This window comes from Paramisgurnus dabryanus, chromosome 6, assembly GCF_030506205.2.
Source record: "Paramisgurnus dabryanus chromosome 6, PD_genome_1.1, whole genome shotgun sequence".
Taxonomy (NCBI): domain Eukaryota; kingdom Metazoa; phylum Chordata; class Actinopteri; order Cypriniformes; family Cobitidae; genus Paramisgurnus; species Paramisgurnus dabryanus.
In genome coordinates this window covers 30,225,252-30,246,339 of record NC_133342.1, presented here as the reverse complement: position 1 = coordinate 30,246,339, position 21,088 = coordinate 30,225,252, and the positions used below count along the sequence as shown (strand labels likewise).

Genomic DNA, 21,088 nt, shown 5'->3' with positions numbered 1-21,088 from the left:
TGATTGGAATTAGTGAAATAAATCGACTTTTTGAGGATATTCTAACTATATGACCAGCACCTGTAGCTGCAAAGGGTGGGCCAACTCCATATTAAACCCTATGGATTGAGAATGAAATATCATTTAGGTAAAGGCAGGTGTCCCAAAACATTTGGCAATATAGTGTATCTTTGTAAAAAAAAAGTGATTGCAAATAAGGCCTAAGTGTAATGTGTGGCTGTTGGATGGTATTAATGCAGGCACTACCATAAGGGTAACTTTTGTGCATGTCAGTGTTTGATTTGAAGTTGGACATTGAATTTTGTATCAGGGGTTATGTTTGAAAACGTCATTTGTTGTGCAGAAAAACAAGTAGTAAAGTTTATGCTTGTTCTTGTTGCTTGCTTATAATAATAGTCTGACTCACACCTTTTGCAATTAGAAATGTAATTAACCCAAAATCTGTAATAGTTTAGGGTTAATTGTTAAAATATTAGAACAAATTTCTAGGTTTTTAAATGCTTATGTAAATATTTATTAGTCCAATAAGTTAATGATATATAAAGTTTTGGATAAGATCAGTGAGCAGACGGCACATCAGATCAGATCTGTTTATCTGTGCAGGATGAGAGGTTTACTGTGGTTGGTTGGTGCAGGATTACTGCTGGGGTCAATAGATGGAGGCGACACATATGAACAACTTGATGCTAAAACAAGGGACATCGTTGACAAGGCAATAATCAAAGCCAATGAGAAATATGGAAAGAAATATCACATTGATTTTCATTCAATCACAGATTCTGTGAGTTATACATGTTTATATTTCCTGGAATTTATATAATTTAACTCTTTGTTGATTTTAGTTTTTTTCTCTAAATAGACCAGTCTTTGATTTTAACATAAGAATACTTATGTGCTTATGTTAGATTTACTTTAATAGCAAAATTACATTACTTTTAATTTCCATGTATGACAGGGTAATTTCAGGTTGTTCAATGTCCTATTAAAACCCACCTCATGTACCAAGGGACAGAGAGTCCATCGAAAGGAATGTACATTACAAGATAAACTTAAAGTAAGTATTGGCTTCTGATTGTGGATGTTTAAATGCCGACAAATAGGAGCCGTTGCAGGATGAACCCTAAAATAAAACATAAGTCCTCTGCTGACAGTTTCACACAACAAATTTTTTTCACAGCCTTGGGTTTCCTGTGTGGCATGCGGTGAAAACATGGCCTGTAGACCACAGAAACCAAGAGAAGGTATGCCATATACTTTTGAACCTCCTAAATCAACAGAAGTTTTTTGTACTTAAGGGTTGTATCTTTTCATTGCAGATATATGAACTTATAAAAAAATGTGGCTCAGACTTTCATATGCCGTATCAACATGGAGGAGGACATGTAATGGCTATAATGATGGAGAAAAAAACTATGGATGTCTTGGATGGAACTGAGAAATCTGCAACTATTTACCCAACAGTTGATATTTAGAAATCCATCTTCACTGAAATTACAAGTTATAATGTACTGATTTAGAAACAGTAAAATCTTAAACATTACCGAACTTTTACGTTTAGTGTATATAATACTATCCTATATTTATATGTAGTTCTAAACGTAGGTTCGGGAGGAGCCTAAACATTCAGGCCTGTCAATCATCATCATCATCATGGGCGTATATAAGGCAGCCTTCAGGCCTCCATGTCCAGCTGCAATTTTTTCCGGCATCCCTCCTCCTCCCCATCTCCTCCTTCATTCTCTCTTTCTTCCTCCTTGCAGTTCTGTTGCAGGGTTTTGAACCTAAGCCTCAGGTTCGCTCTCTGAAGGTTCAGAGCTCCCTTCGAGGACAGCAAGCCAAGTTTGTTTACCATTAATCATTAAGACCTGAATGCGCAGGTGAACTAGTGAACACACACTTATCTCTTTAATTTTTATCTTGCGTGTGAATTTAGTTTCTGTTTAACAATAAACATGCTTTCCACACATCACATAATGCATTCTGATATGAATATTGTCTTGACTCAAACTGCATTCACTATAAAATCCTCATACGGCTGTTATTTTAAGATTTTGCCTGTTCTAGTCCACTGGGTGAAAATGAAATAATGTCTTTATGTAATGCCATTATAGTATGTAAAATGTAATAAAACTGTTTTTGGGTTAGTTCAAATAAAAAGCAAGTAAAATAGTTAGGTTGTCAAACCTCATTTTTGTTTTCTAAATTAAGACGAAATTTTAGGCATAATACACTCACGAACATGTTAGGTATTTTCAACAAAACAGGGACAAACCCAGCCATTAGGTTTAAATTACCCAAACATTTTTAGTAGTCATGAATGAATAGTAACCCAATTTTGACCCATCCCATGACGTGACTGTTTTGACAGATTTGCGTTTTTTGTGCATCTGATAATACACATTGCTTCAGTCTATGTGGTTTATATTGCGTCCCTAATTTTAAGTGCCTGCGATCAGTCTTGGTTGTCTTGTGTTAAGCTTAAACTGATTCTGATCATCTTAATTTTCAATGTCTCAGGTTAGCTGTTATTTGTACAGTTTCTCTTCCTGTAGGTTTCTGTTGTCTCCTACACAGTGCTCAGTTTAACATGGCCTATCGTGGGATTCTGTCCACTAATAGATTTCTCTTTTATTTTCTCTTCTCTCCTTGTCTCTCTCCTCTTTTTCTCTCTCTTCTCTTCCCCTCCCTGTCTTTATTCTCCACATTCGCCCTGACCGTGGCCTCTTAATCCTTCCCCTTTGCTGCACACTGATCAACCAAGTTTAAAGAGGTCGGCACCAATAGCCCTGTGGTAAGTGCACTGACACATAGCACCAGTTTGCTTACGGCGACCCGAGTTGGATTCCTGTCTCTGAGGTGCTTTGCAGATCCTGCTCCCTATCTCCACCCAACACTTTCCTGTTTATGCTCCACTATACTGTCTAAATAAACCCCCCCAAAAAAACACATTTGAAGAGGACTGTTTCTAGCCCCTCCCCTCATCTCAGTGCTATTTGCCAGTGAGTCTCTGTGTGTTTCTTGTGGAATACATCTTAATATGCATCATCAACCAAACTGACATGAGGGGGGCTGATGAAGCCAAAGGAAGGGAGGATGGGGTAACCCCCCCATCGTATTACCTTCTTTCTGCTATTTAGTTTTAATAAATGCTGAGCATTGTGCTCTCAGAGGCAAGTAACAAGCAGTTACATAGGAAGTTGGTCAAATATTAGTGCCACTGTCTAGCTTAATTTAGATTTATTATTTATCCTTTCCTGTTTCCCTTTTCCTTTGCTTTTAAGGATCATTTATATGATTGCTGATTTTTTATTTTCTGGCCCTGTTGAGGTAAAAGACAAAACAGTTTCATCTTTAGATGTTTGCTTTAGGGAAAATTAAATTAAATGGTTCTTTAAAGACCCTAAAATCACCACAAAAGCCCATCTCGCATTCATAGAGAGGACTTTAATATTTTAAATATATAGGGTCTTTTATTCCTAAAGTATTCTCATTAGCCTCTTATGATGCTTTTGGTTTTAAATGCCAGAACAATAAATTCAACGATGACATTTGAGACCTGTGCTATCTTTACTTTTACTCCAATATAGATAATATGGGAAATACAGCTAGTTTGTAGAAAATTAGTTTAGTTTATTTTGAGTACACTGATATTTTAATCAATCACAGATGTGTGGCTGTTTGATGGTATTACATTAATGCAGGCACTAGCATAAGGGTAACTTTTGTGCATGTCAGTGTTTGATTTGAAGTTGAACGTTGAATTTTGTACCAAGGTTATGTTTGAAAGCGTATTTTGCTGTGCAGAAAAACAAGTAGTAAAGATTATTTTTGTTCTTGTTGATTACTCATAATAGTCTGACTCACACTTTTTGCAATTAGAAATGTGATTAACCTTTAATCTGTAATAGTTTTGGGTAAATTGTTAAAATATTAGAACAAATTTCTAGTTTTTTAAAATGCTTATATAAATATTTGTAAGACCAGTAGGTTAATGATTTACCAGTTCTTTATAAGATCGGCGAGCAGACGGCACATCAGATCAGATCAGTTTATCTGTGCAGGATGAGAGGTTTACTGTGGTTGGTTGGTGCAGGATTACTGCTGGGGTCAATAGATGGAGGCGACACATATGAACAACTTGATTATAAAACAAGGAACATCGTTGACCAGGCAATAATCAAAGCCAACAAGCAATATGGAAAAAACACACACATTGATTTCGATTCAATCAAGTGTTCTGTGAGTTATACAAGTTTATATTTCAGTGAACTTATATCAACTTTGTCAGTTTATTTGTGTGACTTTGTATTTCTTTACATAGACATTTCTTTGATTTTAACATAAGAATACAGTCTCTTACATTTATATTTGGTTGGTTCATACTTATGTTAGATTTACCTTAATAGTTTGCAAAATGACATTACTTTTATTTTCCATGTATGACAGGGTAATTCAGGGTTGTTTCATGTCCTGTTAAAACCAACGTTATGTAACAAGGGAGCGGGAGTTCATCAAAAGGAATGTACATTTCCAGAAAAAACTAAAGTAAGTATCTTCTTCCATGAAAGGATTACGGTTGTTTAAATGCCAACAAATAGGAGCTATTGCAGGATACACTTTAAAACAAAACAAAAGTCCTCTGCTGACAGTTTCACACAGTTAGTCTTTTTTTACAGTTTATGATTTCCTGTGTGGCATGTGATAATAATGAGATGACCTGTGGATACAAAGAAAAAGACAAAGAGAAGGTATGCCATATATTATTTAACTTCCTACATCCATAGAAGTATTTTTGTACTGAAGGGTTTACTTTCTCATTGCAGATAAATCAACTTATAAAAAAATGTGGCTCAGAATGTCGTCCTCAGAGTCATTATTATGGTAAAGGACCAAATATCTTGGCTTAGGTGGAGGGAAAAGAATTTGGATGTCTTGGATGCATCTGAGAAGCAGAAATCTTTCCAACCATTTACCCAACAGTTGATATTTAGAAATCCATCTTCACTGTGAAATTACAAGTTATAATGTACTGATTCAAAAACTTTAAAAAAATTTTAACATTACCGAATGTAACGTTTATATAGTGTATATAATATCCTATATTTATCACATATTAATCTCTTTCATTTTTACCTTTAGTTTCTGTTTAATAATAAACATACTTTCCACACACATACATGTATTCTGATCTGAATATTTTGACTTAAATTCTATTTAAAATGGATTCACTTTAAAATCTTAATTTGGCTATTATTTTAAGCTTTTTCTAGTCCACTGGGCAAAAATGAAATGTCTTTATGTAATGCCATTATGCAAGATTAACCTTTTAATGTTTCTCACTTCAAAATTGTAATAAAACTGTTTATGGGTCAGTTCAAATAAAAAGTTAGTGAACTTTTTGGGTTGTTAAAACTTTATTTTTGTTCTCTGAATAGGCATAATACACTCATAAACACATTAGATTATTTTTAACACAACGTTGGGTGAAAATGGACAAACCCAGCCATTGGGTTAAATTACCCCTGAACATTTTTATTTTTGACCGAATAATGAGTTAAAACAGGGGTGGGGAACCCTGGGTCCTGGAGGGCCACTGTCCTGCACAGTTTAGTTCCAACCCTAATCAAACACCTGAAAATCCAATCAAAGTCTTCAGGATTACTTGGTAATGAAATGCAGGTGTGTTTGATCAGGGTTGGAACTAAACTGTGCAGGACAGTGGCCCTCCAGGACCCAGGGTTCCCCACCCCTGAGTTAAAACAACCATAAATTAGATTAAAACCCAGGGGATTCGGTTAGTCCCTTTTTGATCCAACGCTGGGTGAAAAATAACCCATCAAATCTGATTAACTCTATAGCAATACACGATTCTGCGTGTGTGTGTGCGTGTGTGTGTATGTGTGTGTAGCTGGTAATTATGACGTTGTGAGGACCAATTGTAACTGTTTCAAAATACATGCCATTAACATCGTTAACGTTTTTTTACTGTATGAACAATACATAACAGCATTACAAAACCAGCAAAGCAATTACAAACAGTACAAAGAATGATTTTTATTAAGATTTCAGAATGAGCACGTCTGTGATTAATAATAAATATGCTGCGGTCTATCTGATTTGATACTGTAATGAAGATGAATGTATAATAACATGTAAAATTTGTAACTTTCAATAAATAACTATGTACATGCTTAGGATGTTTGCATTGTAATAATTTACAGGGAGACTCCAGATATAAAAGCGTAGTAGACTGATAAAGTAGTGTTTGATCATTAAAATCTGATAACGTCCTATGTTTGGGCATACCAACATGGCGGCGCGGTGGCTTCACAATTGTGCCATTACGCGCAATCCAGTCATTTACACCACGTTCCAAATTATTATGCACATGCCATTTTTGTTTATTTTTCCAATACAGTCAGTAAGTTTACACATTTTTTTTCCATTAACAGTTATAAGACAGTGTGGATGTTATACTACTTAAAATAAATTAAAATGTTTTTAAAAAATCTTTAAAGGTGACATAGAATGATTGAACGGGGTATTTATCCTTGTTCTGTGATTTGACATGTAGACAAAAAAAGTTTTGTTTGGGTCTGTAATGCCTTAGAAGCTTCCTAAAAACCTCTCTCAGATAGCTCTATTAGGGTGGGGGATTTTAAACAAGTGTTTTTGCACCTATTTGGCTCCCCCTACTGGCTTAACTTGCAATCTCATTACTGATTGGCTGACTTTGCTGCCACTCAAAAAATGTAGCCAATTATTTTAAAGTGGAGGGGCAGGGATGCCTGTGATGTCATAAGCATCAGTTTTTCAGATTGGGCCGTTTTCTGGCTGACATTTCTAAAGGAGGAATTTCTGTTTAGCATGTCTAGAACTTTTTGTATGTTCGTGAATGTGGGTAGACTACCATTATTCAACAAAGACAAGGTAAAAATGGTTTTTCATTCTCTGTCCCCTTTAATACTTTGAAAAATATGCTAAATATGCTGTTCCAAATTATTATGCAGAGTGTACTTTGACCAAATTTATAATGATATAATAGATTTAAATGATCCAAAAACAAATATCTGTCAAATGTGCTGCATGCACCGATATTTTTTTACGAAAAACAAACACAATGTAAAATAAATAATGTAGTTATCCAAGTAACATAATAATATATGAGCATATCTTTGAAATGACTTTCCCATTCATTAAACCTCAAAATGTCCCCACAAGGTAAAAAAAATACTGGTATTCCTGTCTTTGTGGGCACAATTGCCCCATTGACCTATCGTCACTGTCCGATGAAAACCACGTATGTCCATTTTGCCGATTTTTAAATTTTTCGAAGGATTGAATGTCCAGGTTCATTTCCGTATACAGTATGCTTCACGTATCTAAAAGGCCAATGAAAGATGTGAAATCATGTAATCTGATTTTCAAGTATATCTATTTGGTGTAAAAGCTGTCAATCACGCCACGTATCTCCCGCCCTGTGGAAGCATCTCGCCGGTCTTGTGAAGTTTCATCGAGCACTGAATAGCCGAATTAACATAGCCTGGTATGACTTTCCTTCATCGAGGTGAACGTTTCCCCCCTGACACCAGACCTACGTCTAGTAGTGACAAAATTATGGTAGGACTGTGCAAACAAAGTATCTGTCTAGCTTACAGGGGTGTCCAATACGTCGATCGCGATTGATCGCAAAGGCAATGCCGGTAGATCGCACATAAGTTAACTGCTGCTCCACATGCGAAATAGGCATTATGGTCTGTGAAACACGCAAGTATTTTTGAGTTGCTGCGCCTTTCTTCTCAAATGTGTTTTTATAAAACATATGCCAGGCCGCTGCAGCTCAGTCGTCTTTTACTTCCAACATTTACCAGGATGCCTTTACGCAGGAGCTGATCCACGCGCAGTATGTGAGAGAGAGAGAGAGAGAGAGAGAGAGAGAGAGAGAAAGAGAGAGAGAGAGAGAGAGAGAAAGAGAGAGAGAGAGAGAGAGAGAGAGAGAGAGAGAGAGAGAGAGAGAGAGGGCAGCGTAGCGCTGATTTGTATGCCTGTGATACTGTTGTCATTTTCTACTTTGTTTCACTAAACCGCATCTCCGCTATTTAAGGAGTACTCGACATGTACTCAAGGATTTTTTTAAAACACCTCAAAAAGAATAGAGTAATGGTGACAGCCCTAAATTCAATGAAGAGATGTATGCAGTATAGTCCTACAAGCATTTAAAGTGTTATAAAAATAATAAACTGTGTTTTTTAGCAGGTAGATCTTGTCGGCTTTATCATTTTAAAAGTAGATCACCACACATAAAAGTCTGGTCACATCACCATGTCAGTGTATTGATTCATTGTCCCTTTATAGTTTGCAAGAGACATTTAATAAATGTTTAATTAATATTAAATAAACTAAGCGTATTTAATAAACTAAGACGGCTATTTAATAAACTGAGCGTATTCATTTGTCAATATAAAACGCGACTTGGCCATTTTAATTAATGATCGGAAGAACGCGTATGGACCACTGTTACTGTAAGATATGCACGTATGTCCATTTAAACTCAATTTTGGTCAAATGTGGATTATATCATTACACTGGCAAGAATATGGTTACATGTAAAGTAGCCGTACCAAGTATGACAACGCTACATTCAACTGCTTTTAAAATACAGCGTTTTTTCACTTTCTGAAAAGTAACCGTTTTGGACATACGTGAGTTTCACCGGGCAGCGACGTTATTCTCTATTGGGATCCATTGTAACTATTAGTTTGTGTAGTGCTACACTTTGTGTGTTCTCTGCTTTTCATCTTCATTTTGGAATAACAAAACATTTTCGTTCTCTTGTAAAGATCAGATAGGGGGGCCTCATACACACCTTCGCTTTGGGCCCCTAATTTCCTAAATCCGCTACTGATTTTTGGATTATAGAAACACCAGCAGGTTTAAATACATGTTTGCTTCTTAACTGTGGCTTTTTTATTGCTGCCTTTTCCTAAAATTTCCTAAAAAACTTTATATAGTCAAATCTTTCTGTACTGTAAATCACTCATGAATCTTATAATAGTTCAATGATTTCTGTTTAGGTCCACCAAATATAAATTTTAATCTAGCCTAGATCCACCCAAATACTAGTCAAGTTGATTGTCAAGGATCAACTTAAGTCCCCAGAATGCATGTTGAATAGCATCAAAGCTTTTTTGAAGATTGGATAGCATATTGTTGAAGGAAGGACCAGATGTGTATAAAATGGTATCGTCTGCATAAAGGTGGATTTAAGAGATACCAGCTGCAAGAGCAACATCATTGATATACACAGAGAATAGTGTTGGCCCAAGAATCGAACCTTGTGGCACCCCCATCGAAACATCTATAGGTCCAGACAGAAGACCCTCCGATTTAACATGTTGAACCCTGTCAGAGAAGTAGTTGGTGAACCAATCAAAGCAGTTTTTCGAGAAACCAAGGCTACCAAGCCTGCCAATAAGGATGTGATGGTAGACCAAATCGAAAGCTTTGGCCAGGTCAAAAAATACAGCTGTGCAGTAATGTCTTTTATCAATGGCAGTTGTAATGTCATTTAAGACCTTAAGTGTAGCAGAGGTACAGCCATGACCAGCTCGAAAACCTCTATAGCATAGCAGAAAGTGTATTGAGATATAATTTAGAACAGCATATTTTGCATATTTTTCTAAGTATCTTTTGTCATATAATGCAAACAGCCTGTGTTACAATTACCACTGCATTAGTTTGTGCCCCGCACACCCCTACAACAGCTCTTTTAACATCCCTCAGTCAGTCAGTCTTCTGCTTTTCCACTGTGAACTTGAACCACAAAGTTTAGCGGCAGCCTCGCTCTGATTGGTTCTGTTTACATTCTGAAGGTGGGACTTTCATTATTATTGGCTACCTCTGATGTTTGTTTGTCACTGACTGAACTGAATAATTAAAAAACTGTCGCATCAGATTAAACCATTTTAATAGAGGGGACAGAAAGAGATTTTTGGAAAACTTTTTGTCACAAAATTGCTTTTATCCACGGTTTTCATTAAAATCTCAGCCATAAAACTAATATATACTACATATTATTAAAGAAAAGAGCAGTATATTATAATTTCTGGATGTTGTGGGGCACTCTGGGCAGTGGGGGCCCCTATAATTGTCAACACCTTTCACCACATTTGCGACGGCCCTGGATGAGATCTGCGAGCAGACGGCACATCAGATCAGATCAGTTTATCTGTGCAGGATGAGAGGTTTTCTGTGGTTGGTTGGTGCAGTTTTACTGCTGGGGTCAATAGATGGAGGCGACGCATATGAACAACTTGATGATAATACAAGGAACATCGTTGACCAGGCAATAATCAAAGCCAACGAGAAATATGGACAAAAAACACACATTGATTTTCATTCAATCAACTGTTCTGTGAGTTATACATGTTTATATTTCAGTGAACTTATATCATTTAACTGTCTTTGTCAGTTTATTCGTGTTATTTTGTGTTTTTTTACATAGACATTTCTTTGATTTTAACATAAGAATACAGTCTCTTACATTTATATTTGGTTGGTTCATGCTTATGTTAGATTTACCTTAATTACATTACTTCTAATCTCCATGTATGACAGGGTAATTCAGGGTTGTTTCATGTCCTATTAAAACCCACCTCATGTAACGTTACCAAGGGAGCGGGAGTTCATCAAAAGGAATGTTCATTTCCAAAGAAAACTAAAGTAAGTATCGGCTTCCATAAAAGGATTGTGCTTGGTTAAATGCCAACAAATAGGAGCTATTGCAGCATACACTTTAAAACAAAATAAAAGTCCTCTGCTGGCAGTTTCACACAGTTAGTCTTTTTTACAGTTTATGATATCCTGTGCGGTGTGTGATAATAATGAGATGACCTGTGGATTTAAAGAAAGACACAAAGAGAAGGTATGCCATATTATTTAAACTTCCTACATCCACAGAAGTATTTTTGTACTTAAGGGTTGTACTTTCTCATTGCAGATAAAGGAACTTATAAAAAAATGTGGCTCAGAATGTCGTTCTAAGTATTTTACTGGAGGTGGAGATATGTTGTCTTTAAAGGTGGAAGGAAAAGAATTTGGATGTCTTGGATGCATCTGAGAAGCAGAAATCTGTGCAACAATTTACCCAACAGTTGATATTTAGAAATCCATCTCCAATGTGAAATGTATAATGTACTGATTAAATTACAGTAAAATCCTAAACATTAGCAAATATATATATATATATAGTGTATATAAGGTAACATTTTATAATAAGGTTCATTAGTTAACATTAGTTAACTACATAAGTTAACATGATCTTTGTTAATGTTAATTTCAACAATTACTAATACTTTATTAAAATCTTGTTAACTTTAGTTAATGCACTGTGAACTAACATGAACAAACAATTAAAAGCTTTATTTCTATTAACTAACATTAACAAAGATGAATAAATACTGTAACACATGTGTTGCTCATGGTTTGTTTATGTTAGTTAATACATTTTAACTAATGTTAACGAATGAATCTTATTGTAAAGTGTTACTGTATATACTACACATCACATAATGCATTCTGATCTGAATATTGTTTTGACTCAAACTGCATTTACTTTAAAATCCTCATATACAGCTGTTATTTTACGGTTTTGAATAGTCTACTGGGTAAAAATGAAATGTCTTTATGTAATGCCATTGTGCAATATTAATGTTTAACCTGTTTAAATGTTTGATGTTTCTTACTCCAAAATTGTAAAACTGTTTTTGGGTTAGTTCAAATAAAAAGCAAGTAAATTTGTTGGGTTGTCAAAACTTCATTTTTTGTTCTCTAAATTAAGACGAAATCTCATGATAAGCCATAATACACTCATGAACACAATAGGTATTTTCAACCCAACGTTGAGTAAAAAGGGACTGTCATTGTCTAACTGTGTTCTGTATATGTCTGTGTTCCTTTGCTGATTGTTATCACCTGACCTCATTACCACATCATTATGAGGAGAGGAGGTCTCTCTTACTGGAGATCCTTCTCAACTCCCACTTCATTCCTGGTCTCAATGTCCCTCCATCTCTACCGGAACGGGCGGGGCTGATCCGCCGCCCATTTAGTGAGCTGGTGGATCATCTTTGTCAAGAGAAGCTCTGGGGCTTCACCATTTGCCCCTCTGCCAGGGATACCAGAGGGTTGCATCCTGGCTGCTGCCATGCCTGATCCAGTTCACGAGATGGCCAAATCTTCTGAGACTGTCCACGAGATGGCCGAATCGTCTGAGTCTGTCCACAAGATGGCTGAATCGTTCAAGTCTGTTCACGAGATGGCCAAATCGTCTGAATTTGTTCACTATATGACTGAATCGTCTGAGTCTGTTCATGAGATGGCTGATCTGGAACTCAAATGCTCTGCTTCACCCAAGATAGCTTATCTCGAACTCTCCAAACTTTCTGCCTCACCTAAGATGGCCGATCTCAAACTCCTAAACTTTCTTCCTCACCTAAGATGGATCTCGAACTCTTTGAACCCCCTGGCTGGTCGAAGATGGCTGATTCTGGACTCGCTCCCTTTCTCGAGTTGGACAATACTGAACTATCTAACCTGGCCGTGAGGCCTTCTGTATGTCTTGCCTCTCTATTTCTCTCTCTATCCAGGTTCCTGTTGCCTCCAGCACCCCCGTGGATTCCGGCCTCCTATCCTGCTCCTGCCCTGCCAGAACCATCCTGCATAGATGAAATGTAGGATAGTTCATACGTCGCACTTTTATAAATGAGGCCCCCGGTGTTAGCCTCTCCTCCATCGCTGTCAGCAGCTGTGGCTGCGGCCCAAGAGGTCATAAAAGAAAAGCAAGAGGAGAAATCTGCTCAAGACGGCACGGGTCAGGAGATGTTTAGTGAACAGGAACACATGAGCATCTCGGGCAGCAGTGCCAGACATAATATGGTCATGCAGAAACTAGAAACAAAAGTGCAATGCACAATTGCAAGTCTTTCTGTGTGTGTGTATAGAAAACTTGAATAAAGTTGCTTTGACAGTGGTGTAGTGGAATATGGTCATCATAAAACAGTCCTCTTGTTCGCTCTTTCCACAGTCTATGGTGAAGGTGCTCAGTAACATGGTTGGTCCTGAGGACATCAATGATGATCTGGAGGGAGAAGCAGGGTTAGGAGGAGGATGCTGAAATAATTGTTAAGATCCTTGTTGAGTTTTCAGCGGCGTCAGAGATGAACAAGGCCATTCAGGCCCTTAACAACCACTGGTTCAGGGGTTGGAAGGTCATCGCTGAAGTTTATGATCAGGAGTGATTTGAAAACAGTGACCTCTCTGCATAGACTGTCAATCATAACCTCTTTCTTCATCATTTCCTCTCTCACACAGACACAGTTGCCGACCGCTATTCCCAGTGGCATTGGCTTCTCTTTATAACTTGTAATTATTTTTTATCAATGTTGATATTAATGTTATTAATTTTATCCCTTTATGGGACAGAGGCAAGGAAACGCTTATAAGTATTTTTATTGTTGCTGTTCCCTAATTTGAATTACTGGATTTCACCTTTTTTTTTGTTATAATTAAACTCCTTTGGAACCCCACCAACCCATCAGATAAAGTTAAAATTCAGTTGCTTTGTCTTTTATTCCTAAAGTATTCTCATTAGCCTGTTATGATGCTTTTGGTTTCAAATGCCAGAACAATAAATTCAACGATGACTTTTAAGTCCTGTGCTATGTTTACTGTTTATGAATGCCCATACAGGTAATATGGGAAATACAGCTAGTCATTTGAATTAGTTTTGTTTATTTGGAGTAAACCAATATTTTAATGAATCAAAGATTGATTAAAAGATCTCAGTGTAAGTGTAATGTGTGGCTGTTTGATGGTATTACATTAATGCAGGCACTAGCATAAGGGTAACTTGTGTGCATGTCAGTGTTTGATTTGAAGTTGAACATTGAATTTTGTACCAGGGGTTATGTTTGAAAACTTCAGTTGTTGTGCAGAAAAACAAGTAGTGAAGATTATGCTTGTTCTTGTTGATTACTTATAATAGTCTGACTTTTTGTAATTAGAAATGTGATTTACCTTTAATTTGTAATAGTTTAAGGTAATTTTTTTAAATATTAGAAAAAAATTCTAGTTTTTTAAAATGCTTATATAAATATTTGTGAGACCAATGAGCTAATGATTTACCAGTTCTCTGTGATATTCGGCAAGCAGACGGCACATCAGATCAGATCAGTTTATCTGTGCAGGATGAGAGGTTTTCTGTGGTTGGTTGGTGCAGTTTTACTGCTGGGGTCAATAGATGGAGGCGACACATACGAAAAACTTGATACTAATACAAGGAACATCGTTGACCAGGCAATAATCAAAGCCAATGAGAAATATGGACAAAAAACACACATTGATTTCCATTCAATCAACTGTTCTGTGAGTTATACATGTTTATATTTCAGTGAACTTATATCGACTTTGTCAGTTTATTTGTGTTATTTTGTGTTTCTTTACATAGACCTGTCTTTGATTTTAACATAAGAATACAGTCTCTTACATTTATATTTGTATGGTTAGATTTAACTTAATACTTTGCAAAATTACATTACTTCTTATTTCCATGTATGACAGGGTAATTCAAGGTTGTTTCATATCCTGTTAAAACCCACCTCATGTAACGTTAACAAGGGTGCAGGAGTTCATCAAAATGAATGTCCCTTTCCAAAGAAAACTAAAGTAAGTATTGGCTTTCATAAAAGGATTGTGGTTGTTTAAATGCCAACAAATAGGAGCTATAGGAGGAAACACTTTAAAACAAACAAAAGTCCCCTGCTGACAGTTTCACGCAGTTGTCTTTTTTTTACAGTTTATGATTTCCTGTGTGGTATGTGATAATAATGTGACCTGTGGATACAAAGAAAAAGACAAAGAGAAGGTACGTCATATATTATTTAACTTACTACATCCACAGAAATATTTTTGTACTTAAAGGTTTACTTTCTCATTGCAGATAAAGGAACTTATAAAAAAATGTGGCTCAGAATGTTATCCTCCCTATATGGATGGACTAGGACATTTGAGTTTTTTAAAGAAGGAGAGTAAAGAATTTGGATGTCTTGGATGCATCTGAAAAGCAGAAATCTTTCCAACCATTTACCCAACAGTTAATATTTAGAAATCCATCTTCACTGTGAAATTACAAGTTATAATTATAGAATATTAATTCAAAAACAGTAAAATTTTAAACATTACCGAATCTATCTATCTATCTATCTATCTATCTATCTATCTATCTATCTATCTATCTATCTATCTATCTATCTATCTATCTATCTATCACCTCTCAATGTTTCTTACTCAAAAAATTGTAATAAAATTTTTTTTTTGGAGGGGGTTAATTCAAATAAAGCATGTAAAATTGTTGTGTTGTCAAAACTTCATTTTTGTTCTCTGAATTAAGACATATAGGCATAATACATCCATAAACATGCTTATTAAGGGACAAACCCAGTCATTGGGTTAAATGGACCCACATTTTTTTTATTTTTGGCCCAATAATGGGTTAAAACAACCCAACATAAGATCGATAACAACCCAGGAGATTGGGTTCATCCCTTTTTGATCAAACACTGGGTTAAAAAATAACCCATTATTTATTAGAGCGTAAAAAAAATTACAAAATGTATCTTTATTCATTTAGCCTTATTCTTATTTTAATTTTGTAAAAAAGTATAAATGTGAATAACTCTAAAGTAATACAAACACTAGGCTGCACATACACTCACTCAACACACAGAACACATATTTTGTCACTGGCTGCCACAGCTGCTACTGTGAGTGAAGAGAGGGAAAAAGAAATATGATGTACTAAACTATTTTTTTTTTTTTTTTTTTTTTTTTTTAACAGAATTAAGACAAAAATGAACAGATAACATGGGGTAGACGGACATCACAATTTACAAAACATACAATACAATCAAATATACTTTATAACAGAATTAAGTATATTAAAAGTTTTTTGAGCTTTTGAATTTAACGGCTTTGTCATATTGTCAAAAGTTTTGTATAGGGACTTAATGTCTGTAGCAAACATCCTAAAATTAGGTTTAGAATGAATGGATCTGGCTTTATGAATATGAAAATTTCCAAGAAGAGAAATCAGAAAAATAGTGTTATCAAGATTAATGTCCTTAGAATAAAAGTCTGAAAGAAAGATAATAGTCTCTGAAAATTCAACAATTTTTTTACAGCATAGAAAAACCAAAAAAGTAACATCTGACCAAAAGGATTTTGAGAATGGGCAATGAAAAAACAAGTGTAAAATAGATTCATCCTCTATATTACAAAATGAACATAAAGAAGATACATTGTTAAAAAATTTGCTTAAGAGTAAATTGCAAGGGTAATATCGGTGTACAATCTTGAACTGGAGTTCCTTAATTTTGTTTGGTATAACAAGCTTGTATGAAAAATTCCATAAGTTTTTGACATCAGAATTTGGATAACAGAAACTCCATTTAGATTGAGCTTTGCACCCGCTACTTGAAGATGAAGAAAGAACATTTCTAATAAAGAAATTATTGCATTTTTTATCTAAAATATTAACACCATTTATTGCAAGGGTGGGAATATAATTATTTAAAACACCATAACTTAAATGTGCTTTCAACAAAGTTTTTAAACCAACAGGGATACTTTTAATTACTTTGTTAAAATCTTTTTGGGAAATTGTTGCACCTTTCAAAGTCACAAAGTCAGGAAAAGAAAAAAGGTTCCCTTGAGCATTAAATAAATCAGAAACAAAAAGAATATTTTGATTAACCCATTCTTTGAAGAAGAGAGATTTGTTACCAGACAGTATATTTACATTATTCCAAATAATACAAGTGTGTGGGGAGAAATTATGTTTAAAGGCCATTTTCCAGGATTCTAGAGCCTGTTTATGGAAATTTGAGAGTTTGATAGGCAATTTATTACATTTGAAATTACATGACAATAAAAATTTAAGACCACCACAATGCTTAAAGATTAGATTGGGTATCCAAAACCAGGGCAAATCCGTGCTGGATAAACACTTTTTAATCCAATTAATTTTGAATGTTTGGTTAATGTTCTGAAAATTTAAAGCATTAAGACCACCCTCCTTGTAGCTAATTACCAGAGATTTCCTCGGAACTCTTTCTGTTTTATTTTTCCAAATGAAGCGGAAAAGCAGAGAGTCAATAGATTTAATAGTTTTTTGATCAATATATAAGGAGAGAGCAGGATAAACTAGGCGTGAAATACCTTCAGCCTTAGTCAGCAGAACCCTCCCATAGATTGTTAAGTCTCTCTGCAGCCAGCAACATAGAACATTTTTAATGTTATCTAACCTTGGTTGAAAGTTGTAATGAAGACGGTCTAAATTTGATCTGCAAATGTTAACTCCTAAATATTTGACACACTTTTTAACATGATGTACTACACTAATTTGACTAATTGTGTCAGAATCACATGCTTTGTAAGCAGTGTCGGGCAGTAACTAATTACTCCTGTGATAACATTACTTTCCTGGTAACTAGTAGTCTAACTTATGACACTTTTTAAAATCATATTACAGTTACAATTAAAAAAATGTCTAGAAAAAAGGAGACTGCTCTTTACATTATTTGAACAGAATATGAGTGATCTCAACCGTTTAAATGTTTTATTGTATTGTGTGTTTCGGCTACTACATTATAGCTAGATCTTAAAGGAATAGTCTACTCATTTTCAATATTAAACTATGTTATTACCTTAACTAAGAAGAGTTGATACATCCTTCTATCATCTTGCGTGCACGTAAGCGCTGGGGCACTTTTGGGAGTACTTAGACTCGGCGCAGTAACACTCTCCCTCTCCCATTATGAGAGGGAGAAGGGGAGCGGATTTTTCAGGCGAGTTGAAGTACTCCCAAAAGTGCTATTACGCCATACAATATAGTTCCTCTTTTAAATCCGCTTAGAAAAGCGCTACGTTTTATTTTGTACCACCAAACTTGCTCGTATAACTACTCGTCTTAAATAGGAAAAACGTTGATGTGTCTGGTCACTTCTAACTTTATCTCTGAGCTAAATGCATGCTATCGAAGTGTAGCAGCGCGCCCCAGCGATTACGTGCACGCACACAGATGATAGAGGGATGCATCAACTATTCTTAGTTAAGGTAATAACATATTTTAATATTGAAAATGAGTAGACTATTCCTTTAAAAGCTAAACGTGTTATATTTTTATTTGATTTAGGAGACAGGAATGTTTTTGTATTATTAGTTAGCTTTGACTTTTATTTTAGGTTTAGAATAGACCAATTTTAACCACCTTTCTACTAGAAAATTCCAAAGGCAAACATACAGTATGTGCCCAATTAAGTGTGGGGCTGTTGTACACTTGTTATAGTTGCCACTGCAAACTTATAAACAGTTATATTGCAAAATGCAAATGTATTAATAACATTGCAAATGTGCACACTTGGCTTTATGTTACGCAGTCATATTTAATAGTTTAAAACACTACGGTTAATGTGTTTAATATTCAACACGTAAATTAAATAGGCTAATTACACACACGCACACGCACACGCGCACGCACACGCACACGCGCACACGCACACGCGCACACGCACACGCGCACAAACACACACACACACACACACACACACACACACACACACACACACACACACACACACGCCTGATAAACAGTATCATAATAAATAATATTATTACTGTTGAGTGTTAATTAATGTTTATGTTGCTGTTACTGTGCACTGTCTGAATATAGCCTACTTGAATAACTTAGTATCATCTAAATAAATAGCGTTATTGACACATGTCAACTTACCTTTGAATATTCAAAGATCTGATTGTTAAGATTTCCCCCTCTCTTTTTTTTCAATTGTTTGAGGTATATGAAGTTCTAAATGTAGGTTCTGGAGGAGCCTAATCATTCAGTCTCTGCGCCTCCAAGCCTAGCTCCTTCCCATCTCCTTCACTGTTTGCTTTCTTCCTCTCTGCAGTTCAATTAAAGGGGGGTTGAAGTTTGGGCTCAAGCCCTGGCCCCAGGTTCACTCTCTTTGAAGGTTCACAACTCCCTTTGAGAACAGAAAGCCAAGTTAATTTACCAATAATTATTAAGACTAAATGGCCAGGTGAACTAGTAAACCCTCTTTCAAATCCCTGCACTTCACTGAATTAATAAACAGAAAACAATCACTGAAAAGATAAATAGTTGAAACACATGAAAGGGGTACACCAGTCATGAAAAAAACTTTTTAACACTTTCTGGTGATTGTAAACTGGGCCAAAGAGGAAGACTTTATAGTACATACAACACATTGAATGATTACAGACTAAATCTACCACAGTAGCCAGTAGAACAATATAACTGCACCAGTTAAATTACTTTGATTAGGCTTTATAAATAAAAACAAAAAATATATTAAAACTTATTAACTTTAATACTAAAGACAGCAGATCTGTTAAATTTAATAGAATAAATTATTAACGCAGTTGTGGTTGCACTACAGTTTCAAAGATAGATTAACAGTTGCTATTTCAAAAAGCTATCAGAAGCTGATAGTGGCTTTAACTACACTCTCAGAAAAGAAAGTACATAATTGTACCTTTAGGGGTACAATGGCTTGTCACTGGGGCTGTACCCTTAAGGGTACAGTTTTTGTACCCTTGTGATTTGTACCTTAAGGGACCAGTTTTGTACCTCTGGTTCCAATTTTGTACCTTTATTTAACAGTACAAATATGGACCCTTCAAAAAGGGTACAAAATTGGCTTTGACAGGGTACACTCGATAGCCTCTTTCACACAGTAATTCTAGTAAATTACCATGAATTTACCAGAATGAATTTACCAGTAAATACAAAAATGTGCTGTTCACACATGCAGTGACGTTCTGTCTTTTTACCAGTAAGACATCATTCACACATTAGTATCAAAATACCGGTAAACTCTGAGATAAAGCGGAAGTTACCTGTGGTGCGTGTCCGCGAGCTCCGTGTCGTATTTGTACACATAGTCCCTTTCACACATACAGTCTTTACTGGTAATTTACTGGTAAATTGCGGTTAACATGTCATGTGTGAACAGAACCTTTCCGGTAAATCAGTGCTCCCAATTGACCAGTAAAGCCCTTTTCACACAGATATTCCGTAAGATACACGGGACAGGCATCCTGGAATTTTCCGGGACCGTTTGATATTTTATTCATTCACACTGACATGATTACCCGGTCCCGGAAAGACACGTGACCTGTTGAAAGTCCCCCCCTTTCTTCTACGCATAATCTGAAGTTTGCATATTATTTATTATTTCTCTCTCCAGAAAAAACTCACGTGCATTTTTGTTTATAATAAGACTACAAAGGAGCGCGTGAACGCACAGTTCTGTGCTGGTGAATGATCTCAGCGTCTGAGTGGATATTTAACGAGCTCCCTGATTTCTGCTTTGATACAGTTTTCAGACATTTCTCATCGTGATTGTTTATATGCATTTAAAACCCGCATTTTGAGGAGCTGAACGATATATCTTGTTGGGATGACGCGCGGGTATTTTCGTTTATTATAGCTCAAATGAGCACGTGACGCGATATTCTTTTATGCTGCTGAATGATCTCTGTTTCAACGCAGTAAGTAACGAGCTAACTTACCTGATATCTGCTTCAGTCCAGTTTGCTGACATTTCTCGTAGTGAATGTTGTAAATCCCTCATTTTAAAGAGTTGAACCAACTTCATGTTGCCATGACACGCGCCTCCTCACTGCGGCACATGCGTCATTGTTTATGCGTCTCATATATAATTTCCTGATTACTGCTTCAATCTAGTTTGCAACATTTCTCGTGGTGAATGTTTATATGCATGTTATCTCTCGTTGTAAGGAACTAAACCATAACTTGTGTTGTGATGAGGCGCGCATCCTCACTTCGACACGCCCATTACGGCATTCGTCCGGACTTCTTGTTCACACAGAGGGTTACCCGCGTATCTTACTAGGTCCTCTTTCCGGCAATGATCCCAGAAGATTAACGGAACGAGTTTTTGTTCACACAGACGCTTGTCTGGCAATTTTA

The 21,088-nt window shown here is 35.9% G+C and overlaps 2 protein-coding genes and 2 long non-coding RNA genes across 5 annotated transcripts in view; 3 read left to right on the top strand and 1 right to left on the bottom strand.

Annotated features, from left to right (window-relative positions):
• Nucleotides 1–21,088, bottom strand: part of LOC135767009 (GTP-binding protein 4-like) — a 326,314-nt gene that overhangs the window by 301,400 nt on the left and 3,826 nt on the right. The gene's annotated exons all lie outside the window — the stretch shown is intronic.
• Nucleotides 554–2,169, top strand: LOC135766999 (cystatin-like protein). 2 transcript variants are annotated; one of them, XR_012336856.1, is made up of 5 exons: nt 554–781; nt 956–1,054; nt 1,178–1,241; nt 1,317–1,505; nt 1,603–2,169. XR_012336856.1 is itself a non-coding variant. In XM_065276570.2 (4 exons), the coding sequence occupies exons 1-4, from the start codon at nt 605–607 to the stop codon at nt 1,322–1,324; spliced, it is 348 nt and encodes a 115-aa protein (XP_065132642.1). In that variant the 5' UTR covers nt 554–604; the 3' UTR covers nt 1,325–2,169. The 2 variants fall into 2 exon arrangements, 1 of the variants encoding a protein (XP_065132642.1); XM_065276570.2 differs by having other exon boundaries at nt 1,317–2,169.
• Nucleotides 4,033–5,398, top strand: LOC141279812 (uncharacterized). The gene is made up of 4 exons (XR_010541859.2): nt 4,033–4,239; nt 4,447–4,545; nt 4,677–4,748; nt 4,824–5,398. It is a non-coding gene; the product is annotated as an uncharacterized lncRNA (long non-coding RNA).
• On the top strand, nt 10,186–15,410 carry LOC135767000 (uncharacterized). The gene is made up of 7 exons (XR_010541860.2): nt 10,186–10,414; nt 10,618–10,722; nt 10,853–10,924; nt 11,000–14,424; nt 14,620–14,724; nt 14,855–14,923; nt 14,999–15,410. It is a non-coding gene; the product is annotated as an uncharacterized lncRNA (long non-coding RNA).

Coding starts and splice junctions, on each gene's coding strand:
- LOC135766999 (XM_065276570.2), top strand. CDS start 605: ATGAGAGGTTTACTGTGGTTGGTTGGTGCAGGATTACTGCTGGGGTCA. Junction 782..955: donor TTCATTCAATCACAGATTCT/GTGAGTTATACA, acceptor CATGTATGACAG/GGTAATTTCAGGTTGTTCAA. Junction 1,055..1,177: donor CATTACAAGATAAACTTAAA/GTAAGTATTGGC, acceptor TTTTTTTCACAG/CCTTGGGTTTCCTGTGTGGC.